The sequence below is a fragment of the Olea europaea genome, unplaced genomic scaffold, assembly GCF_002742605.1.
Source record: "Olea europaea var. sylvestris unplaced genomic scaffold, O_europaea_v1 scaffold589, whole genome shotgun sequence".
Lineage (NCBI taxonomy): Eukaryota > Viridiplantae > Streptophyta > Magnoliopsida > Lamiales > Oleaceae > Olea > Olea europaea.
Genome location: NW_019264231.1, coordinates 143,418 through 163,969, shown reverse-complemented (window position 1 = coordinate 163,969; position 20,552 = coordinate 143,418). Strand labels below are relative to the sequence as shown.

The 20,552-nt window shown below is 33.0% G+C and overlaps 1 protein-coding gene across 1 annotated transcript; it reads left to right on the top strand.

Annotated features, from left to right (window-relative positions):
* The first annotated feature begins 2,119 nt into the window (after positions 1 to 2,119).
* LOC111389425 (protein PHR1-LIKE 1-like) lies at positions 2,120 to 18,405 on the top strand. The gene is made up of 8 exons (XM_023014348.1): positions 2,120 to 2,239; positions 9,586 to 10,309; positions 10,681 to 10,879; positions 11,009 to 11,085; positions 11,175 to 11,214; positions 11,487 to 11,541; positions 12,309 to 12,378; positions 17,805 to 18,405. The coding sequence occupies exons 2-8, from the start codon at positions 9,716 to 9,718 to the stop codon at positions 18,135 to 18,137; spliced, it is 1,368 nt and encodes a 455-aa protein (XP_022870116.1). The 5' UTR covers positions 2,120 to 2,239; positions 9,586 to 9,715; the 3' UTR covers positions 18,138 to 18,405.
* Positions 18,406 to 20,552: the final 2,147 nt, after the last annotated feature.

Below are 20,552 nucleotides of genomic sequence, written 5' to 3'. Positions count from 1 at the left end.
CCACATGTGAGGCATTTCAAAAACGCACTGAGAATATGCGTGCATTTTAGAACTCTTTTATAAATAATTGAGTTAATTTTTACGTACACATTTTCTAGAGACTCTCAAATACTATACACTTATTCACTGCTTATTTCTATTTATTTAGAGTTAAAACTGTTTATAAACATTTTTCAAATATGCTTTAAGTAGTTTGGTAATTGTTCTGCTAATAGGGTTCTTGAAAATAATTTTCAACATCAACATCCAATATTACTAACTACTTTATGTTGATGAGGTAATTTCATTATTAATATTTTAAACTTTTAAACAAGTGTTGATCATGTAATTTAAATAAATATATCTACTTTCTACGATTTAAACTGACGAAGTGATGCAATATGTTCCAAAAGAAGTATATAAACACTAACAAACAACATATATTCAAACTATGTTATAAAACTATGAACAACATAGCATTTAAATACTAATTACACGCACTCTTTATCATGCTTATTAGATGAAAACATTTTAGTAGTTTTTTATAAAAGTCGATGGAATGAATAATGGAAGTCTCTAATAAAAGTTGAGTCCATTATCTAAAAATTTATTTATTTTTTCAAATTCATTTTCAATATTAAATTTTTTTCAATAAAATAACTTTGCACATAAACAGAAAAATATCACTACTTTTTAACTATATATTCTTCCAAAAAAATAAAATTCACTATTACGAAATTTGTTTTCCCTAAAAACGAGACATAAACATAGCCCAAAAAAATTGTTAGTCCCATGAAATGTTAGTTTAAAATTAATTGTTAACTTTGACATAAATTTTAGTTAATTTTATTAACAAAAAGGGACTTAATATTTGTCGCCTAAACTTCCATTTCATGACACCTAAAATTAACGATTTTGGCAACTTTGACCGTTAAAAAAAATTATGCCCCCTATTTAGGATGGCAGTTTAGGATCAACAATGAAGGACAGTTGAAAATGATAAGAGTAACATAATCATTTCTTCATCTAAGTCTTTTAATGCACGCAACTTTTTTACACGCGACGTGAACAGAAAACGTGCCATTCAATTACTACCAAAAAAAAATAATAAAAAAAGATAGATAAATATTAAAAAAAAAAATTAGTTGGAGAAATTTGTGATAAGAATGGAAGCTCCACCTTGCATAGCTAAAACAAGGCCTTAGGACACCCCCAGGTATAATCCAGTGGTACAAAGGGTAGAAGTGAGGTAGTTTTAGCCTTGCTGACAGCCGCAATGTAAATGTTCGATTCCTGAAATATAGAATTGGACTCTTTGTGGGCACTAGTATACAAGTAAACTCTTGTTTCCTGGCCTGCTGGAACACATCCCGCAATTTACCCCCTTCTAGTTGCTTTAGGAACGAGACCATGGGGGCCCTCAAGGTTGGTGTTCAACCTTTAACAAGGCCTTAGGACTCATAATTTGTTCAAACTTTTCAACAAAAAACAAGGCTAAACAATAGTTGAGGTTCATCAAATTTTAAAGTGTTTCAATTAAGTAATTAAACTTTGATTTCTTAGTAAATCAAATCATTCTGACTCTCATTTTTTAAATTATCATGTTCTTCTAAATTCATTTTTAACCATATATTCTCCAATACTATAATTTTACGTGTAACCTCAAATTTTTCCTTTTTTTTAAGAACACATTTTCTGAGAAATCATTATTACAAAATCTCTTCTTTCCAAATAAATAAATAAGGGACTCAAACAAGGGCATATATGTATGAGGATATTGTGTTTGCAAAAGCAATCAATTTTGTAATGTAAAATTTTCGCCGACATGGCATTTTCATGACCCACGTAGGTCGTACTTGCCATTTAATTTGATTTTAACGTTCATGAAAGAAAATCCCGTCATCCAATAGAGTGACTGAATTTAATACAAAAATAATATTTGATGACTTGATTAAGACTTTTTAAAGTTGGGTACTTCCAATACAATTTACTCACACAAGCAATGCCAAATAATTTTTGTATTTTATTGGCTACATCAACGGTCCAGATTGAATAAGACAAAGCCCAATGTACCCACAGGCAAACGCATCAATCATGTCATTCACCTAATCTGGAAAGTCTAATATTTCATTCTAACGTTGGATTATTGTTCTTGTTACTATCACTGTTAGTGCTAAATTTACTGTATTTCTTGTCCTCACATATGTATCCTATTATTTCCCTGCCATCGGACGTCATTATTCCATCAGATTCTTCAAAGGTTCACTTCTCATCCTTCAACCATTTTTTATTCTTGAATCTTTGTATCTAGTATTCATGTATGTGTGGTTTAACTGGGTTTTTTTGGTTGTTTCTTTTCTCGAAATGGAATGGGTGGCCCCGAATTTCTTGAAGGGTTTTGAGTTTTTATTTTCCGTTCTATGCTCTATTTCGACATACGTACTTTAAATGCTTGAAACGGCTTGGTTTATTAACTGGGTTTTCAGTCATTGATTTGCTTGAATTGAGATGGGATGTTATGAATTGGTAGAAAATATAATCTTTTCAAAAGTTCAAGTCGAATGAGCTAGCTCGTCTATGAAAGTTTCCAATTCTGTTGGGTGTAATTTAGGAGTTTAGGATATGAGGATGATGGATGGGACCCACTTTTAGTTCTTGGATTTTGTGTGCATACCGATAAGATACTTGGATATGGATTAGCTGACTTTTGGGTTGTTAATTTGCTTAAAACAAAAGGTGTTCTCATTAACTTCCGTGAAAAGATTGCATTCTTCAAGTATTAGGAGTATAAGAGCTATTTTTCTCTAACAAACAATACACAAAACTTTGTTCTCAATTAATTTGAAGTCGGCTACATGAATTCTTTTTTGCTAGTCTGTTGATCTCCAACTCCGAGATAGGCTGTGTTAACTATTTTCTCTACCGAGTTATTAAATTGTTGAGTTTGGCAAGCCTTTTTTTATTTTTATTTTTTATGCAATTTATTTTATGGTTGTGTTGAGCTTTGGAGTCCATAGTTTTACTTTGATGCCAGTATGTTTATTATGATTTTATGGCTCTCCTTTTACTGCATTATTTCATTGTTGATGTCAACTTCTTGTCAAATTTTCATGGTCAGCGGGATAATACTTTGCATTAGTTGGTTTCCCTTTCAAAAGTCTAGTTAAATTTTTCGTATGATATATTTTATGGCTCATCAAGTAAAATGTGACAGAATGTACTTTTGTGGGTTTGCTTTCACTTTGTCATTTGATATACCAAGATACAATTGACTAAAATTCAGTGAAAAAAGAAATGAGGAATAAGGTGGGCTCTAGGATTCAAAAAGATCAAGCATGAAGTGATGAAATGATGTTTAGACTTAAATAGTATGTGCACATATACTGAAGTTTTAAGAAAAGGTGTCTGATGAACCCTTGCTCTACAAAGGAAAGAAAAACAAAAGACTGGGAAAGAATGATAAGTAGATTGATCAACATGTGAAAATATGTTGAAGTGTGAGGTCTCAAAATGTTTATAAAAACTGTATAAACAATATAACGACTCAAAAGGGAAAATTTATGAAGTGTGGACGAAGACTGTCCAACATATTGGGATACAAAGAACTAAAGTATGCTTGGTCATTTCAATTATTACCGACTTATTATAGTAACATTGATTTGAAGTTTATTATGTGATTGCAATTCCCTATATTCATTAGGCTTCATAATCATTTTAGTTTCTATTTCAGTCACTACTTGTATTCGAATTTTAAAGTCACGAAACATAAACAAAGCCTTATTCCTGATAATTTGAGGTCAACTACCTGAATCATTTTCTACAATTTTGTATAATTCATTGCTTCATCAATTCGAAGATAGAGAAGAATTATATCCTTAACAACCACAATTATCCATGTTAGTTTTGTTACATCTCTTCTTCTTCTAATATGTTCTACTAAGATCATAGAGCCTGTTATGGGTCTATGCAAGAAATTTTCCATCCACTTAAGTCATGCTTTCTTAATTTGTTCACAATCCGTGCTACCTTATAGCAGTTGGTTTGTAGTCTCATTTCTTATCTCATCTATTGTAGTAAAATCGGACATTCATCTTAGATTCCTCGTTCCCCTATGTTCATCAATGTTCTTTGACTTACTTTTTTTTAACCTTATGAGGATCTTTTAACGATATAGTAGCCCTTCTCTATATCATCAGACACGCTCTTCTAAGCATTGATCCTCACTAATTCTCCTTGTCAACAATGGAACCTAAAATACACATAACAATCACTTTTTGAGACCACCGAATCCTTTATAGTTAATATAAGCCTCCGTTTGGCCCCCATTAAATTCCATTTCATTTTTCTCTTTCTTATTTTCAACTACACAATCTTCCATAAAATAATATTACACTTAAATCGAAAACTTTTCAATCTTTTTCAACCGCTCATTATAAAAAAAAAATAAAAATAAAAAAAAACTATTTTACCCGTTTTCATTTCAAAAAATGGGGGCCAAACGGGGGCTAAGAGTCATATATGACATAAAGGCATGGAGAGAAGCCAAACATTTTTTGTGCGATCAAACATAATATCCATGGCAGTTCTAAAGTTTTTGATTTGTTGAGTTGTACCTGTTAAAAACAGAGTCTGAGAATCAAGAAAATCATAAATTACTCTAAGAGGAATTAAATCAAATGAATGGAAGGCATAAAGATGTAGGAAGTTTTTGCACTACGTTTTATTCAACTGAGAGTCTTTATATACACATAGGAAAATAAGCACTTCCAATGTTCAAGGAAACAGAAAACCTAAACCAGAAGATATCTCCTAAAGTGAAGCATAAAACAAGGCACTAAGCAACAACCATTGACTCTTTCAAACACAAAATAAAAAGCATGAATAATTCTGACTAATTTATTTTTGCATTACGGTAACACATTCCCCCTTAATGCAAAAAATATACAACACCTAACTTATTTCTAAAATAAGCAAACTTTTCAAGAGGAAGTGACTTTGTGAATATATAAACAACTTGCTCATTTGAATTGCAATACTCCAGCTTAATACTTCCTTCAGCTACCAGCTCTCTTATAAAATGATGGCGAGTGTCTATATGTCTTGTTCGGTTTTGGTGAACTGGATTCTTTACTATCACAATGGTGGATTGATTATCACAATAGATGGTTGTTGCCTCCTTTTGCTCATGTTTCATATCTTTTAAAATTCTCCTTAACCAAATTGCTTGGCAAGCTGCTGAAGTAACAGCCATGTACTCAGCTTCGGATGACAATAGAGTGATAGAGGGCTGCTTCTTTGAACACCAAGATATGACATTTGATCCAAGCATGAATAGATAATCTGTAGTGCTTTTGCGATCATCTATGAACCTGCACAGCCGCTATCAGAAAAGCCACACAACTCAAAGTTATTAATGTTAAAGACCATAGGAGCATGTTCCTGTCAAATATCTTAGCACCACTTTGCAGCATCATAATGAATTTTGCTTGGATTCTGCATAAACTGTGATAGGAGACTAGTAGCTTGCAAGATGTCTGGACAATTGTTTGTGAGATAGAGAAGACTCCCCACCAAACTTCGATACACTAGCAAATCTGCCTTCTTTTCTCTATCATCCAAACTGTACTTATGATTGGTAACCATTGGAGTTTTAACTGGATTGTAATCTTTCATGTTAAATTTCTCAAGAAGATCTTTCACATATTTTTGTTGTGAAAGAAAAATTCCAGCATCCCCTTGTTTTACCCCCAAACCTAAAAAATAACTCATTAAACCCAGATCAGTCATTTCAAATTCAGCTACCATAATCCTCTTGAAATCATTAATTAAAGTAGCACTATTCCTGTATAGATCAAATCATCCGCATAAAGACATATAATCAGTACCTCTTTAGTTCCCTTGGTTTTTACATACAAAGCATGCTCACTTGCACTCTTTTGAAATCCATTTTTGATAAAGTGCCTGTCAATCCTTTCATACCAGGCCCTTGGTGCTTGCTTGAGACTGGAGAGTGCTTTCTTTAATTGATACACTTTCATCTCTTCACCTGCAACTTCATAACCTCTAGGCTCCTGTACATATACTTCTTCCTATAATAAACCATTCAAAAAGACTAATTTGACGTTAAATTGATAAACATCCCATTTGTAGTGAGCAGCAACTGATAAAACCGTTCAGATAGTATCAAACTTGGCTACTGGGGAGAAGGTTTCTTCGAAATCAATGCCTTCTCGTTGCATATAACCACGTGCAACTAACCTTACTTTGTATTTTTGAACTGATTCATCAGGTTTGTACTTCAACTTGTACACCCATTTTAGCCCCACAACTTCTTTTCCCACTAGCAACTCAACAAGTTTCCAGGTCTTGTTTTTTTCTAATGCCTTCATCTCCTCATCCATTGCATTACACCATTTGTTGTCTTTTACAGCTTTTTCAAAACTACTAGGCTCTTCTACTAGTGCAAGTTGACGCATTTCAGTTTGTTCATAAATCTCCTGCAATGATCTCCATTTTCGTGGGGGTGTGCTTGTGGAAGAAGAGTTTGGTGATGTTGAGTTGGAAGGACTAGAAGTGTTTGTACTAGGTGTTGAGGGGCTAGTACCAGGTGTTGAAGGACCCAAATCACCATGGCCACCACTGTCTTCTATACACTCTAATGGTTCAACAACAAATTCACCATCATCTTGAATAAGACCAGAACCTATCTGCAACTCAGTCCAATTCCATGCATTTTTCTCATCAAACACAACATCACGACTTATTAACAATTTCTTAGAAATAGGATTATAAAATCGATATCCTTTAGTTTCCATGCTATAGCCCACAAATATGCAGTTCACACTATTATCATCTAGCTTTTCTCTTTTTTGAGATGGCACATGCACATAAGCAACACAACCGAAAATTTTAAAGTGTGTTACCTTTGACTTCCACCCATGCCAGGCTTCAAAAGGTGTCTGATTGGACAATGCAGATGTAGGACTTCTATTGAGAATGTAAGTAGTAGTATGAATGGCTTCTGCCCAAAAACTCTTTGGAAGACATTTAGTTTTTAACATGCTTTTAGCCATTTCTACAAGACTTCGATTATTTCTCTCCGCTACTCTATTTTGTTGCTGGGTATAACTAGCTGTTAATTGTCTTTGTATTCCCAATTCTTCACACAAATTGTCAAATTCCTTCGAGACAAATTTACCTCCACGATCTGTCCGCAATATCTTTATCGTATGTCCACTTTGCTTTTCAATGGAAAACCTGAACTTTTTGAAGATTGGTAGCACCTCTGATTTTTCCTTAAGAAAGAAAACCCAAGTCATTCTACTGTAATCATCCACAAAGATAACAAAATACCTGTTGTTGTTAAGAGAAAAGGTGCGCATAGGTCCGCAAACATCTACATGTATCAATTCAGCTGGTCGTTAAACTCTCATGCTTTTCCCTTTTGGAAACGAGTCTATATGTTGTTTCCCAATCACACAGCTTTCAAACACATCAGTAACATGCTTTGTTATAGGTAAACCATGCACCAAATTACATTTAGACAACAAGCCTAGACTTATAAAATTCAAATGTTCGTACCTATGATGCCACAACCATTTGTCATCTTTTAATGAGGTTGAGAGTGCTTTCTTTTCATCATCAAGAGTGAGAGGAAACAAATTATTCTTGGCCATAGGAACTATGAACAACACGTTCTTCTTTGTCTTGTCTAAAAAAACAGAACATGAAAATCTTCGAAGAGAAGTGAGTAACCTTCTTTTAAAAATTGTCCAACACTTAGCAGGTTTGAATCCAGGTCAAGGACATAGAGAACTTCTCTAATACTGCTGTTTTCACGAGAATAAATCTTTACAGTAGCACTTCCTTGTGCTTCACGAACCGTTCCATCACCCATTTTTACTCTATGCTTTATTGATCTGTCCAAACTGATGAAAGCCTCCAAGTTTGCTATCATGTGATGGCTGCACCCACTATCCATATACCAAACATCTGAATCACAAAGTTTAGTAGCATAGCAAGCAAGAAACAAACTTTCACATTCCTCTTTGTGTTCTTGCTCAACAAACTTTGCTTCATTTTCTTTCAAATTACAAAACTTTTCTATATGGCCATACTTGTTACAATAATAACATCGAAACTTACGATTGTTAGCATTACCTTTATTGCTGGTTGTATTATGAAACTGGTTTTGGCCCATTACTCGTGCACGTCCTCTGTAGCCTCGTCCACCTCTTTTTCCTCGAAAGGAATAGCCTCCACGACCTATGTTGCTTTTGCGTTCTTGCAATGTGTTATTGTCTCTGAACAAGTGTAATTTGGTATGGAATGCCTTCTCAACATTGCTTTCTTCATAACCTCTCTGTCTATCTTCATGAGATTGTAGAGAACCCAGCAACTCATCAACTGTGAACACGGTTAGATCCTTAGAGTCTTCTATGGCAGCCACTACAGACTCATGTTTTCTTGGTAATCTCCTCAAAATTTTCTCAACAACCTTTTGATCAGATAGTTCTTCACCATATTTCCTAATTTTATTCACTACTTCCATCAAATTGTTAAAGTAGTCATCCATAGAGTCTGTATCTTTCATGAAGGAGCTTTCAAATTTCCTACGAAGTGTCTGAAGTTTGACGGTAACCACCTTGGCAGTTCCTTGGTAGCCATTCTTGAGTGCATCCCATGCTTCCTTTGATTTCGTTGCAGCTAAAATTCGAGGGAAGATCGCCTCATCCATTGCTTTTTGGATGAAAAAGAGAGCTTTGGTATCTCTCTTTCGAACATCTTTTAAAGATTCAACTGGCACACCTTCTTCAACATATCCTCTCTCTATCAATTCCCATAGATCTTGGGAGATGAACAAAGTCTTCATCTTTGTGCTCCAAACTTCATATCCACTGCCTTTAAAAAATGGGATTGATGGCAAGGTAGGATTAATCCCAGCATTGTTGTTTGCCATAATAACTTGGACCTTCTAAAGCTAGAGACCTGGCTCTGATACCAGATGTTAAAAACAGAGTCTGAGAAGCAAGAAAATCAGAAACTACTCTAAGAGGAATTAAATCAAATGAATGGAAGGCACAAAGATGTAGGAAGTTTTTTCACTATGTTTTATTTAGCCAAGAGCCTTTATATACACACAGGAAAATAACCACTTCCAATGTTCAAGGAAACAGAAAACCAAAACCTGAAGATATCTCCTCAAGTGAAGCATAAAACAAGGTACTAAGCAACAACCATTTACTCTTTCAAACACAAAATAAAAAGCATGAATAATTCTGACTAGTTTATTTTTGCATTACGGTAACAGTACATTATAATTAAACTCAGTTCAGGTGTAGTATCCGTTTGACAAAGCAGCAAAAATGTGCAGCTTATCTCTTTCAGCAAAAAGTGGAAAACTGATACATAGTGATCATATTTGGCATGTCATACATGTATACTTTTAACTAGTTTCAGCATAAGTTGAGAGTTGTGAATTCCCACAGTAGGCATGTCTTGTATTACAACAAATATGATTATTCAAACTGAAACTGAAACTGAGCTATACTGACATTTAGTTCAATATTTTCTGTTCCGGATGCTAAAGTGATATATGTTGAACAGCTGTGTTGTTGAATGGTGACGGTCATTGGGTTATGAAACAACAATTGTTCCTTTATTGAACTGGAAGCAAATAGTGCGCTATTAACTAATTTACGATAAGAAGAAATAATTTCAAACGGAGTCGCATGAAATGGATGTGTCTGGAGCTATGTCTAGATCTTTACCCATTTTACCTTCTCATTTGGAAGAGAAATATCCCAAGCTGCCAGATTCACCTCAGGTTACTTTAGCACGGGAACTGACTAGTAATCTCAAATCTTCTTGCCCCGCTGCACTGTCAGCTAACAACCAAACTGCGGGGAATTTGTTTTCATCTCCTTCTGGATGCTCTACCGATCTTCAGTCTTCTTGTATGTCACCTCAAACAAGTCGATTAAAAGCTTCTCCATTCATTTCTAAGTCACCGAATGAAAGAGTGTCTTTTGCATCAACCCAGCCTTCAGATGAAGTAAGGAAATCTAGACCATTGAATGGCTACAATACCAAGAAAGATATTATTTCTTGGAGTACAAATGCAACTGAGAATTTTCTCGATCTTTGCATGAACACTCCTGTACAGAATGGCCAAGTTGAAACTTGTACTGGTGTAATGGCTTCAGAAGACCGTACCAAGGGAACTGATTGGCATGATTGGGCTGATCAGTTGATCGGGGTTGATGATACACTGGACTCAAATTGGAGTGATATCCTAGTTGATGTCAATTTTCTTGATTCAGAGCCCAAGGTTTGTTTCTCATTCACAATAACTGCATTATGCTGGATGCTTTGAATTAACATTGACGAAAGTTGTAGTCATCAAATTGGGATGCAGAAATAGGTTATTGCACTTCCTGATATTTTTTCCCCAAAACCAGTAGTTACCATTATGTCAGTTCACTTAACAACTATATGAGAGGTTTACCACCGTTTTGAATTATAATGGAAGGTTACACATATCTCATAGAAAATGTAATTTGCACAATAAATAAAAAGGGAAGTACCAATTCTATGCTGCCCACATGCTCTTGAAGGAAGATTCTCATGGTGTCTATTCTCGTATTTCTTGTAAATACTTTTTCATTTTTATTATTTCATTAATTGTGAATGACTTGCCAGCTGCTGGACTTGCCACCTAACGTATCTGTGCATCCGACACAAATTAATCAGCAGCAGCAGCATCCTGTGTCAAGTGCGAAAGATTCTCCTGTAGGTAGCCTTTCTGGTGCTGCACCCTTGACTAAAGCTCGAATGCGTTGGACACAAGAACTTCATGAAGCCTTTGTGAATGCGGTCAATAAACTTGGTGGTAGTGAACGTGAGTAACTTGCTCATATAACTTTTCCTTATTTTTTGAGACTGGAGAAACCAAATAGTTCTCTGACTTGTAACACCCTCTTTTCTTTTCTTTTCTTTTTTTTTCTTTTTTTGTGTGTGGGTTTTAAAGGAGCTACACCAAAGGGTGTCTTGAAGCTCATGAATGCTGAAGGCCTAACAATCTATCATGTGAAAAGCCACTTGCAGGCATGTACACAGCACTTTTATTGAGATTTTGGTTTCTTGCAGCAAAAAAAATTTCTTTCGAACTTAATATGGTTCCTCTGAAATTTCAGAAATATAGAACTGCCAAATACAAACCAGAGACATCAGAAGGTAGGGGTCAAGTTGCCTCTCTAGCTGTGTGTTATTCTCTTTTGTGCTTGAAAGCATCTATGATGCCTTATTTCACTGAAAACTTTCACTTTCTATGCAATTTGATTTATAGTTTAGACAACAAACCTTGCTCAAGATTTAATGATCTCGAAGTTGCAATACGATATGAATATCGCAAGTATATCTTGGGTTTAGTGATAATACTCTTCTCATCGGGCATTCTTATAATTGATGACGTGGACTTATTAGAGATCATTTTCTTCTTAATTCAGGAACTTCAAAGAAGTCAAATACAATTGCTGAGATGACATCCCTTGACTTGAAAACGTGGGTCCCTCTCTCTCTCTCTCTGTCTGTCTGTGACATGCACACATCCATCCAATCGTTAATGTCCTACTTACATTTCTGGAAGGTTCCAGATAATAGGAATGATTAAAAAGTCAAATCACTCTCTCACTATCTCCTATTTTACATGAAGAATAAATACAATTCAGTGGAAGAAGGGGAAATTCGAAACTCACAAGACAAGCACTATGCATAAAGTAAGATAGCCTCTTATATTGGTTCCTTATGTTCCTTGACCCTGTTCACAGGAACCCATATATATATAGAGAGAGAGAGGCAATCAAAGCTTTGAACAAGCCTAAAATATTTTTTAGCGACAATCTTAGAGTATTCAATCAAATTTTTGCACAAATGCTAGTTTCTTTACTTGTGTATTTATTTACATTTTTCCATCTACATATGGTTATATCTGACAGTAATTTGTACATTGACCCTTTGTGTGTTTTAATAAAATTAAGGTTTTTATTAGGTTCCCAGAGTATAAGATGAAAACAGAAAGAGTTATTTGGAAGAATGGAGATCTGGGGTCTAAGTTTTAGTAAAATTAAGGTTTTTATGAAGTTTCCACAGTAAATAAGACGAAAACAGGAAGAGATATCAGATATATGGAAGAATGGAGCTGGGTCTATCTACTCTGAATATGATACATAGGCCAAAGAGTGGAGCGGCAGAGTGCATAGCCTATAGAGATCATTGAGTTGCTATTTCGTTCTAATCTAAACTCTTACCTATGGTGATTTTGATGGCAGGACAATAGGAATAACTGAAGCACTAAGAATGCAGATGGAAGTACAGAAGAAACTTCATGACCAACTTGAGGTACATAACTCATGCATAATGTTTTAGCAAAAGTTGATCATATTTTCTCGTCTTTTTGGATGTTAGCTTGCTAATTTTTTGAAAATCCAAATTTATTTAGGTTAAAGATGTTGACCCAACAAGTGTCATATAAAGGAGGGTGAACAGTAAGCTTGAAAAAAAAAATTAAAAACTGAAAAACAACAGTTTATATTTCAGTGCTGAAAGGAAGACTACATGCACTTACATAAGTCAACATAGTGGGTACAAGTAGAACTGTCAGAGGAGTTAGAAATCACATACTAAAATAAAATGAATTTATTCAATAAAAAACAAAGTAGTTATACAAATGCAACAAACAGGATGCAAAAGAATAGAAGGAGAAGACTGATCAATGACGACTTGAAATGTTTCTGTTGACCAGTGGACCTACATCGACTTCCAGGAAGTCTTCCCTATGGATTTTTAACTACTGTAGCAGCAGTACACTGAACGCCAATAACATCATGGATGGTGTTTTCTCAATTTAGCAAGTTCTTATTTTGCTTAGCAGTATTTAAGCATTCTATAAATACTTATATTGGCAGATTTATAATGAACCGCTTGCAAGATTGCAAACCAGGTTATTAAAAAATTTAATCAAATAAGAAAGACAGTAATAATTTAGAAAGATGAGAAAATGATAAAGCTCTAAATATAGGCGTTGGGGCTGATTGTAATAGTTTCTGTAATTATCTCAAAACACGCGAGAGAAATGCTTGTAATAATTGAATTTTGCACCTTGGGAAGGTTTAAAATCACTGAAAAATTCAAAATAGATAGTTGATCATTTGTGCTAGCAGTAACACATTCTGATACAACTTTTACACATCAGGGAAAGTAATTTCATTAGAAAATGAATTGATAGGCCTGATTTAATGGTATTTATTTTTCAGGATTGCAAACCTATCACATCGATATGTAGCTCTTTTTAGAATTCATACAGGCTCTGGCATATGCATTTGAAAAATGAAACTGGACTTCTGGACTTTTAATTTGAATGCTGAATCTGATTCTGGAAACTTGGAGTAGGTTGTAAATGTTGAGATCAATTTTAGGGTGTGTAAATGTACTTGGAAATTTTGCCAAATGTTTAAACCTGAACCTTATACATGTCATTTATAAATTGTTAAATAATAAAGTAAGTGCTTAGAGTCAAGACAACTTTGGAATTAATGGGATCTCATTCCAACAAAAAAGTCTTCTCTCTCTTATCCTCTTCCCTCAAGCCCCTACTCCTAACACAAACAGCAACAACAACAAAGAAAATACAGTAATGTACTAAGAAGCATGGATTCAAATTTGTAATTTGAATATGATACAATATGGGTACGTTGATACAACTTTTTTTTAAAAAGTATGATACACGGATACGTGTATGTATGTGATGTAAAAATATTAAAATAGAAGCATGATAATGAAAAATAAAATAAAATAGCAATGCATTTTATCTTAATTTTTAGTTGTCGCAGCTTCATTTTCTTCAACATCACTGAAATCAGTTTCTTCATTATCCTTAAAAAAAATAAAAATAAAAATAAATCAATCCTAGCTCATCTAATGATAGATTAGCAACCTCTAGTAGTCCAACATCTTGAGAGCCTCAAATAAGTATCTAGCAATGTCCCGCATTTCAAATTCTGTTTTTGAATAGAGATTTAATATTATCATCTATTTTCAATAATGAAATTATATGTCAACCATTAACACGATTTTACATGTATGAAAAGATTTAATAATATTGTGTATTTTCAATTAAAGAAAAAAACTCTAGCTGTCAATTAATTTAAACTCCAATTGTGCATTTTCAATAAATATTATCTATTTTCAATAAATTATTGATAATAGTAATAATTATATATTAAGTAAATTTTTTAATTAATCTATAGTCAATAATAATAAGTTTTAAAAGAGTTTAAAACTAATGAAACTCTTCTTCACATGTCCTAACATATCAAATAGTATTGGAAATAATTAAATAATATAAAATAATTAAAAAATAGGTATTCAATTCCTATAAAAAATTTCAAAAATATTAAATAATTAAAAACATGTATCGGTACGTATCAGAGAGTATCCAAGCTTGGAATACATATCGGACACAGGTACATAAGTATTCATGTTTCTTAGGTAGTGTATATAGAAAATATGTGTAGAAACGTTACTCTAAAAGAGATCTAGAACTCATGGTATTTGTAAGTATTTTAGACCCTCAAAATTCATGGAGAAAAATGTTATTCTATCTTACAAATCTATTTGTATTTCAGGATATTATTCCTATGTATTAATATGATCGAGTTATCATTTATATATCCCAATATTCTCCTACCCATTTAATATGAAGAGAGTAAAGAGTTATTGCTCAAATGAAATACTCTAGGCGTTGGCATGATTTTATTGGATTTCGCATGATGCACCTGTATTGATGCCACTTCTTCACAAGTGTATTTGAGAATTAGTGTTTTTCAAAGAAAATGAGTTTACACCACACTCACATAGGTAATATCTGTCAAAAGTGCTTGCATAGCTATTTCACGCAACTCAAATGAGCTATAGATTTTATTAAGATGAAGGGTTAAATAATAGTTCACTTTTATGGCCATCTTGCAATTCATTTTTCCCATTAACCGTAATTTTAAACATCTCTTGTCATTGAATTGAGTATTCTCTCATAAGACGTATGAATAATAGACACTTTTATTGGGTGGCTTGTTTGTTTTCCACTTGTACTGGACATTGATATGTGTAAAACACACTTCGTGGCATGTGTTTAAATTTTGAAATATTTTTTATATGTTAGAAACTCGAAGGACACTTTTCATACATGCCATTTGGCATATCCTATTCTTAGAATTGTTTATGGTTTTAATCGAGTGTGGAACATATCCTTAACAAATCAAGGACACAGTACCCCCATTTAGAATAGATAGATCTTATGCCGAATTTGATGTGTCTGTATCTGACTCTGTGCGTGGTGTGTGTATGCATGCATGCATGCATTTATTTTTCCCCTGAAACCACATATATATAGTATAAAACCATCTTGTACAATGAATAGTCACTTCTTTTATTAAAAATTGAACCTAAAAAGGTATTATTTCTTGAAGAAGATGTACGAAACAAAAATAATAATGTGCAATTGTATAATTTTTAAGCATTTAAGTAGTGTGCTTCCAAAATGCCCATTTCCTACTTAATTGACTAATCGTTGTGCTTCTTAGATAAAGGTCATTATACACGGGATTCAATTTCAAGCACCGGATCTCAATGTCACAAAATCATATAGCCTCTATAAATATTTCAAGATAAAATCTCAAAATAGGAATGTTGACCTCCTTATCATAAATCGTGAATTTGAAATTTAAGCATTATACACCAGAAATTTTCTATCTTCATTCAAAAAACTACTTGACAGGAATGTCATTTTCTAAAATTATAACATCAATCTCACTAACAATAGAAGTATCAATATTCTTGCATTTTCAATTTTCTCTAATTTGACAAAATCATTTGTGCTAATTAGTCTTTGTTAATGACCAGGAGCTGTTTTATATTCTTTTTTAGTTTCTACTAATGGCCAGTCGTTGTCTTTCTGTGCCTACTAAGAGTTGTTTCATGTTTTTCCAATCTTCTCAAGATAAATGTTAAGGGAAAGTAGTCTTCGCACCTATTACCACAGTTAAAGTTGACTTTAAATGTAACATGTAGATACTTATTTTTCTGTTTGGGTATGCTTATCTTTTCTTTTAGATAGAACTATTGTTCCTTTTAGTGTAAGGCCTTAATAAAATCTCGAATTTCTAACTATAACATATGAGCTCTTTGGATCTTCTTAAATTTGTTGTATTCTTTTTAAAATTGTTTGGAAAAAATTATAATTATATAGCAAAATACAAAAGTGTGATTGAAAAACAAATACATAATAGTTAAGCTGAAAGTGAGCTATTTCATCCTGGGTAGTGTTTATGGAAACGTAAACACATAATTTATTGACATTCTAATTCCAAGACGAAACTAGAATTAGTTTTGAGACTAAAGATGGACCTTAAGGCTATGTAATCCCACTCTTTGTGGGCTATAGTATTTTGTGCTCTTTATGGAGATTCAAGCCCTCTAAAATTCAGAAAATTCAAGGAATTGGTTATGGCTCAACTAAAACGTTGCATAACTCAAAATTTATATGCCCTATTGTTTGAGAGAGACAATATCAAATATATGTTAGAAAATTATTTGTATTCTACCATATTATGCCCCTATTTGGCCCCCATTTTTTGGTAATGAAAATGGGAGGAATAGTATTTTTATTAAAAATGAGTGGTTGAAAAAGAAGGAAATGCTTTCGATTTACGTATAATATTATTTTATGGAAGCTTATGTGGTTGAAAATAGGAGAGAGAAAAATAAAATGTAATAGAATTTAATTTAATGGAGGTCAAACAGGGGCTATATTTCTGGTAATCTACATAATTCGATAGTGCTCCTAACATCATACAACTTGTCTTTATCCAACCAAGTTTTCCTGTGAACTAAAATGATTAAACTTATTAAACTTTTTGTGAGGTTTCTATTGAACTATTGACTCTACTTATGAATGTGTTGAAGAAATTTTTGTCATGCCAAGTCCTCGTGGAATTTCATTTTGCAGTTCATTTGTGTGTACAGATAGGAATCATATTATTAAATGTCATTATCCGCTGCTTTCGTTTTGCTTGTCTGGTGTTTCATATGTGCAATATAAATTGTCAAAAAAAATGCAATATTCACCATGGGTGTTTAAGTACATATCAACTTTTTCCATGCCTGGTTGCTTTTTTCGGGTTTAAATGTGTGAAACCATTTGGTCAGCAATATATATTAAGCAAATATATATTCCCACCAGCTGAATAAAAATAAGATAGAAGAAATATCTACTCATATTATTCACTACTGCATGATGCTACCGATCATAAAGAAGAGTTTGACACTTTGTTATCGGGAGAGTTGGGAAAACATGTTTGAGATGCATCTCCCCTGCACTGTCCATGTTTGCTTGTATACAGGCCTTGCTAAATGGGTATTTTTCATCTCTTTAGGATTTTAACTGGAACATTTCCCAAAACATTCAAGCTTGTTATGGTCAAATTGCATCAGAGCCGAGTAGAAACTTCTAATGGTTCATGCGAAACAGGATTGACGGGTAGAATGGACAAGATTTAGCTTATTTTTCTTTTTTAATATTTTCTAGTATTGTCCAATCCATCTTGCCAAACAAAGGCATCATCTTTTACCTTCTCGATTCTTTAAAAGGGGCGTTTTCACTAGTCAAAGTGAAAAAAAAAAAAAATGAACTTTAAAATTGTTTGCTTTAGTTTTTTTTTTTTTTTTTTTTTTTTTGCCCTTTTGGTAACTCTGAATCACTTCTTCTTCAGTTTCAAAGAAATCTGCAGTTGCGAATCGAAGAACAAGGAGAACACCTTCGGGTGATGTTTGAACAGCAGAGGAAGATGGAGGAAGAAAAGCTGAAATGCCCATCATGGGAATCGAATGAATCTTCCAAACCGCCTTCTACGGAGAAGCAGCCTTCCCTCCATAAAGAGAAACCAGAATCCTTTGAAGTAAAGGCAGTTTCAACCGATGCCATCATTTCAGCAGCCGAACATCCAAATGACATGCAGAAGTCACCCAAAAGGAAACTTTGTGAGGATAATCAACCGAATAGACCAACGAAACGAGCAAAATCTGATGAAACCGAATCATCTTGATTGACTGTTGGGTTAATTTTGATTTCCTTGTGGTGGAACAACTGGGTTGGCATGGATGGATGGGAGACTGATTTGGACAATGTAGATTTGCTTAAAACTATAAGAAGCAGAATCCATTCTCTCATTTATTTTGTAAATAATCAAGTACTTTTATTCATTCAGTTTACAAAGGAGATTATTAGCTTTGCATTAAAATGGTACTGCTTATGGAATGTAGGAGTATTTAATTGTCTAATCATGGTATCGAGAATTTGAATATTACTGCTAATGGCTTGGTGTTAATTATTAATTGAATTACTATCTTGTCAATACGATTCTATAGGGTCTTTTGGATTCTATTTTTCCAAAGAATCATTTTTCCAAAATTCATTCTCAACAACACGTTCTAACATTCAATAAATATATACTTAAGTCTCAAATTTTTTCTTATTTTGTAATGACACATTCTTCGAAAATTTACCGTTTCAACATATATTCTCTCAAAAATGTGGGTCAAACAGGCGTCTAATGGAATTTGAGTACTTCCCAGCAAAATGTTAACAAGACATAATTTTAGAAGAAAATGATTTTTGTCATGGTTATATATGAACATTTCTTGAATAGCATTAAATAAAATGAGATATTACAGCAAACAAAATTTTAATTTTAATTCATTTGTCCTCTTAGTACTTACTGTCTAATATTATATTATGAAAAGATATAATAATTCGAAAACAATTATATTTTGGGCCCTACTTCTTCGATCTTGTCCGATACTGCTGCAACTCAGTTTAGCAAATCAATTATCTAAATTCAGTTAGTTGTTGAATAAATATTTACAAGTTTAATTTTCAGTTAATTAGGAGAAAAGTCTTCTCTATTCAAGCGATAAAACCTTATAGCCGTTTGAAACGTTTTGATCAATTTTGTTAGTGGATATTGTCAGCTAATCTCAAACGAGTTAGGCTTCGTCACACTCCATATGATTTTTCTATAATTCGAGATAGCACTAGAACTATTGACCTAACATGACGAAACAAGTTGTTACGAATGATCAAGTCAAAGTTGCTTCAAAATCTCTAGTATCAACTAAGTCTCATTGACATTATAATGCAACAACAATTACTAAACCATCTACTAATAGTAACCAAATTCATTATCCAATACAAAGCGACTTTTTTGATAATGAACTTAAGCTCATTATCCAATAACTGTTTTTGTGGATATTCAGATAATTTAAAGTTTGATGTTGCACAAGCAAGCATTATTTAGTAATTAATCCTAGTTGAACTTTGAATAATTTGATCAATCTAAACAAATTACAAATCAATACATGAAATGATCAAATATTTCTTTTTGAATGATTAGAAAGGCAATTCCTCATAAGGAAACTCAAGGATCACAAAATGTTTTCGACACTTTCTTTTCCCATAAAAAGTGGGTATCTCTAACTCTTATTTGATGAAAACAAACAAGTAATTGTAATTTGTTGCGACTTTTTCATCTAACTACTTGAAAATAGTGAATGCACACAAAGATCGATTTAGAATTCAAATATGAAATGGATATTAGGGAATAAAAATTTCATATATTGATCACCTTTAAATCTTAATTCAAGATTCACAAGTCTAATGTAGTGTTCGATCAAATTCTTCTATTGCATTCAATTTACTTCTCTCGAGTTCTTATTGAGTCTATTTAACTAATTCAATAACATATCTCTAGGTAAATCAATTTTAGTTAAGCAAAATATTACTTCTAAGAATTCATATAAGACTGTAATAATTAGCATATATATCTCTACACCTTATACTAAATTACTTGATTTTAACATATGATCTAAATCTAAAACTCACCTCTCGATTCATAACATTCACACAATCATTGAATTATTGATCAAGTAATTCAAAGCATTAAATACATAATTAAAATCAACTTATACATAATGAAAAAACTTAAATCTTGAATAAAAAAAAAAAATAAAGAGTCTTAATAGATTACATTGTTTGCCCTTAAAAATAAAAAGAAAAAAAAAAAGAAAAAAAAGAAAGAAAGATTTGCATTGATTACATTACGGGGTTTTGAATTGAGATCTAAAGAAGTGGGTGAATCTTGCTCCGTGTTACTCTTCTTGTTCCAAATCTTGATTCCAAACTCTTAATTTCCTTTTTTCTTCTTTGATTTTTGTTTTCTAATTCTCCAAATTGTGTTCTATGTCTCTTAATGTGTAATCCTTCAAAAGTACTCCCATTCTTATATTTTATACTTCTCCCCACGTTTATGCCAAATGTAAAGTTTTTATAGACTTCAAAACAAGCAAAAAATTGGGCATTGTGCTGCGTCATAATTCAGGAGAGGGTGCGACGCTACAACTCTGCCCATTTTGTTTCTCTCTTTGGTGTCACCTCTTGGATAGATTTCTTCTTTTTTCCTTAT

Excerpts from the sequence above, each read along its gene's own strand:
- LOC111389425 (XM_023014348.1), top strand. The coding sequence starts at position 9,716 with ATGGATGTGTCTGGAGCTATGTCTAGATCTTTACCCATTTTACCTTCT. Across the intron at positions 11,086-11,174 it reads ATGTGAAAAGCCACTTGCAG|AAATATAGAACTGCCAAATA; the intron begins GCATGTACACAG and ends CTGAAATTTCAG. Across the intron at positions 12,379-17,804 it reads AACTTCATGACCAACTTGAG|TTTCAAAGAAATCTGCAGTT; the intron begins GTACATAACTCA and ends CTTCTTCTTCAG.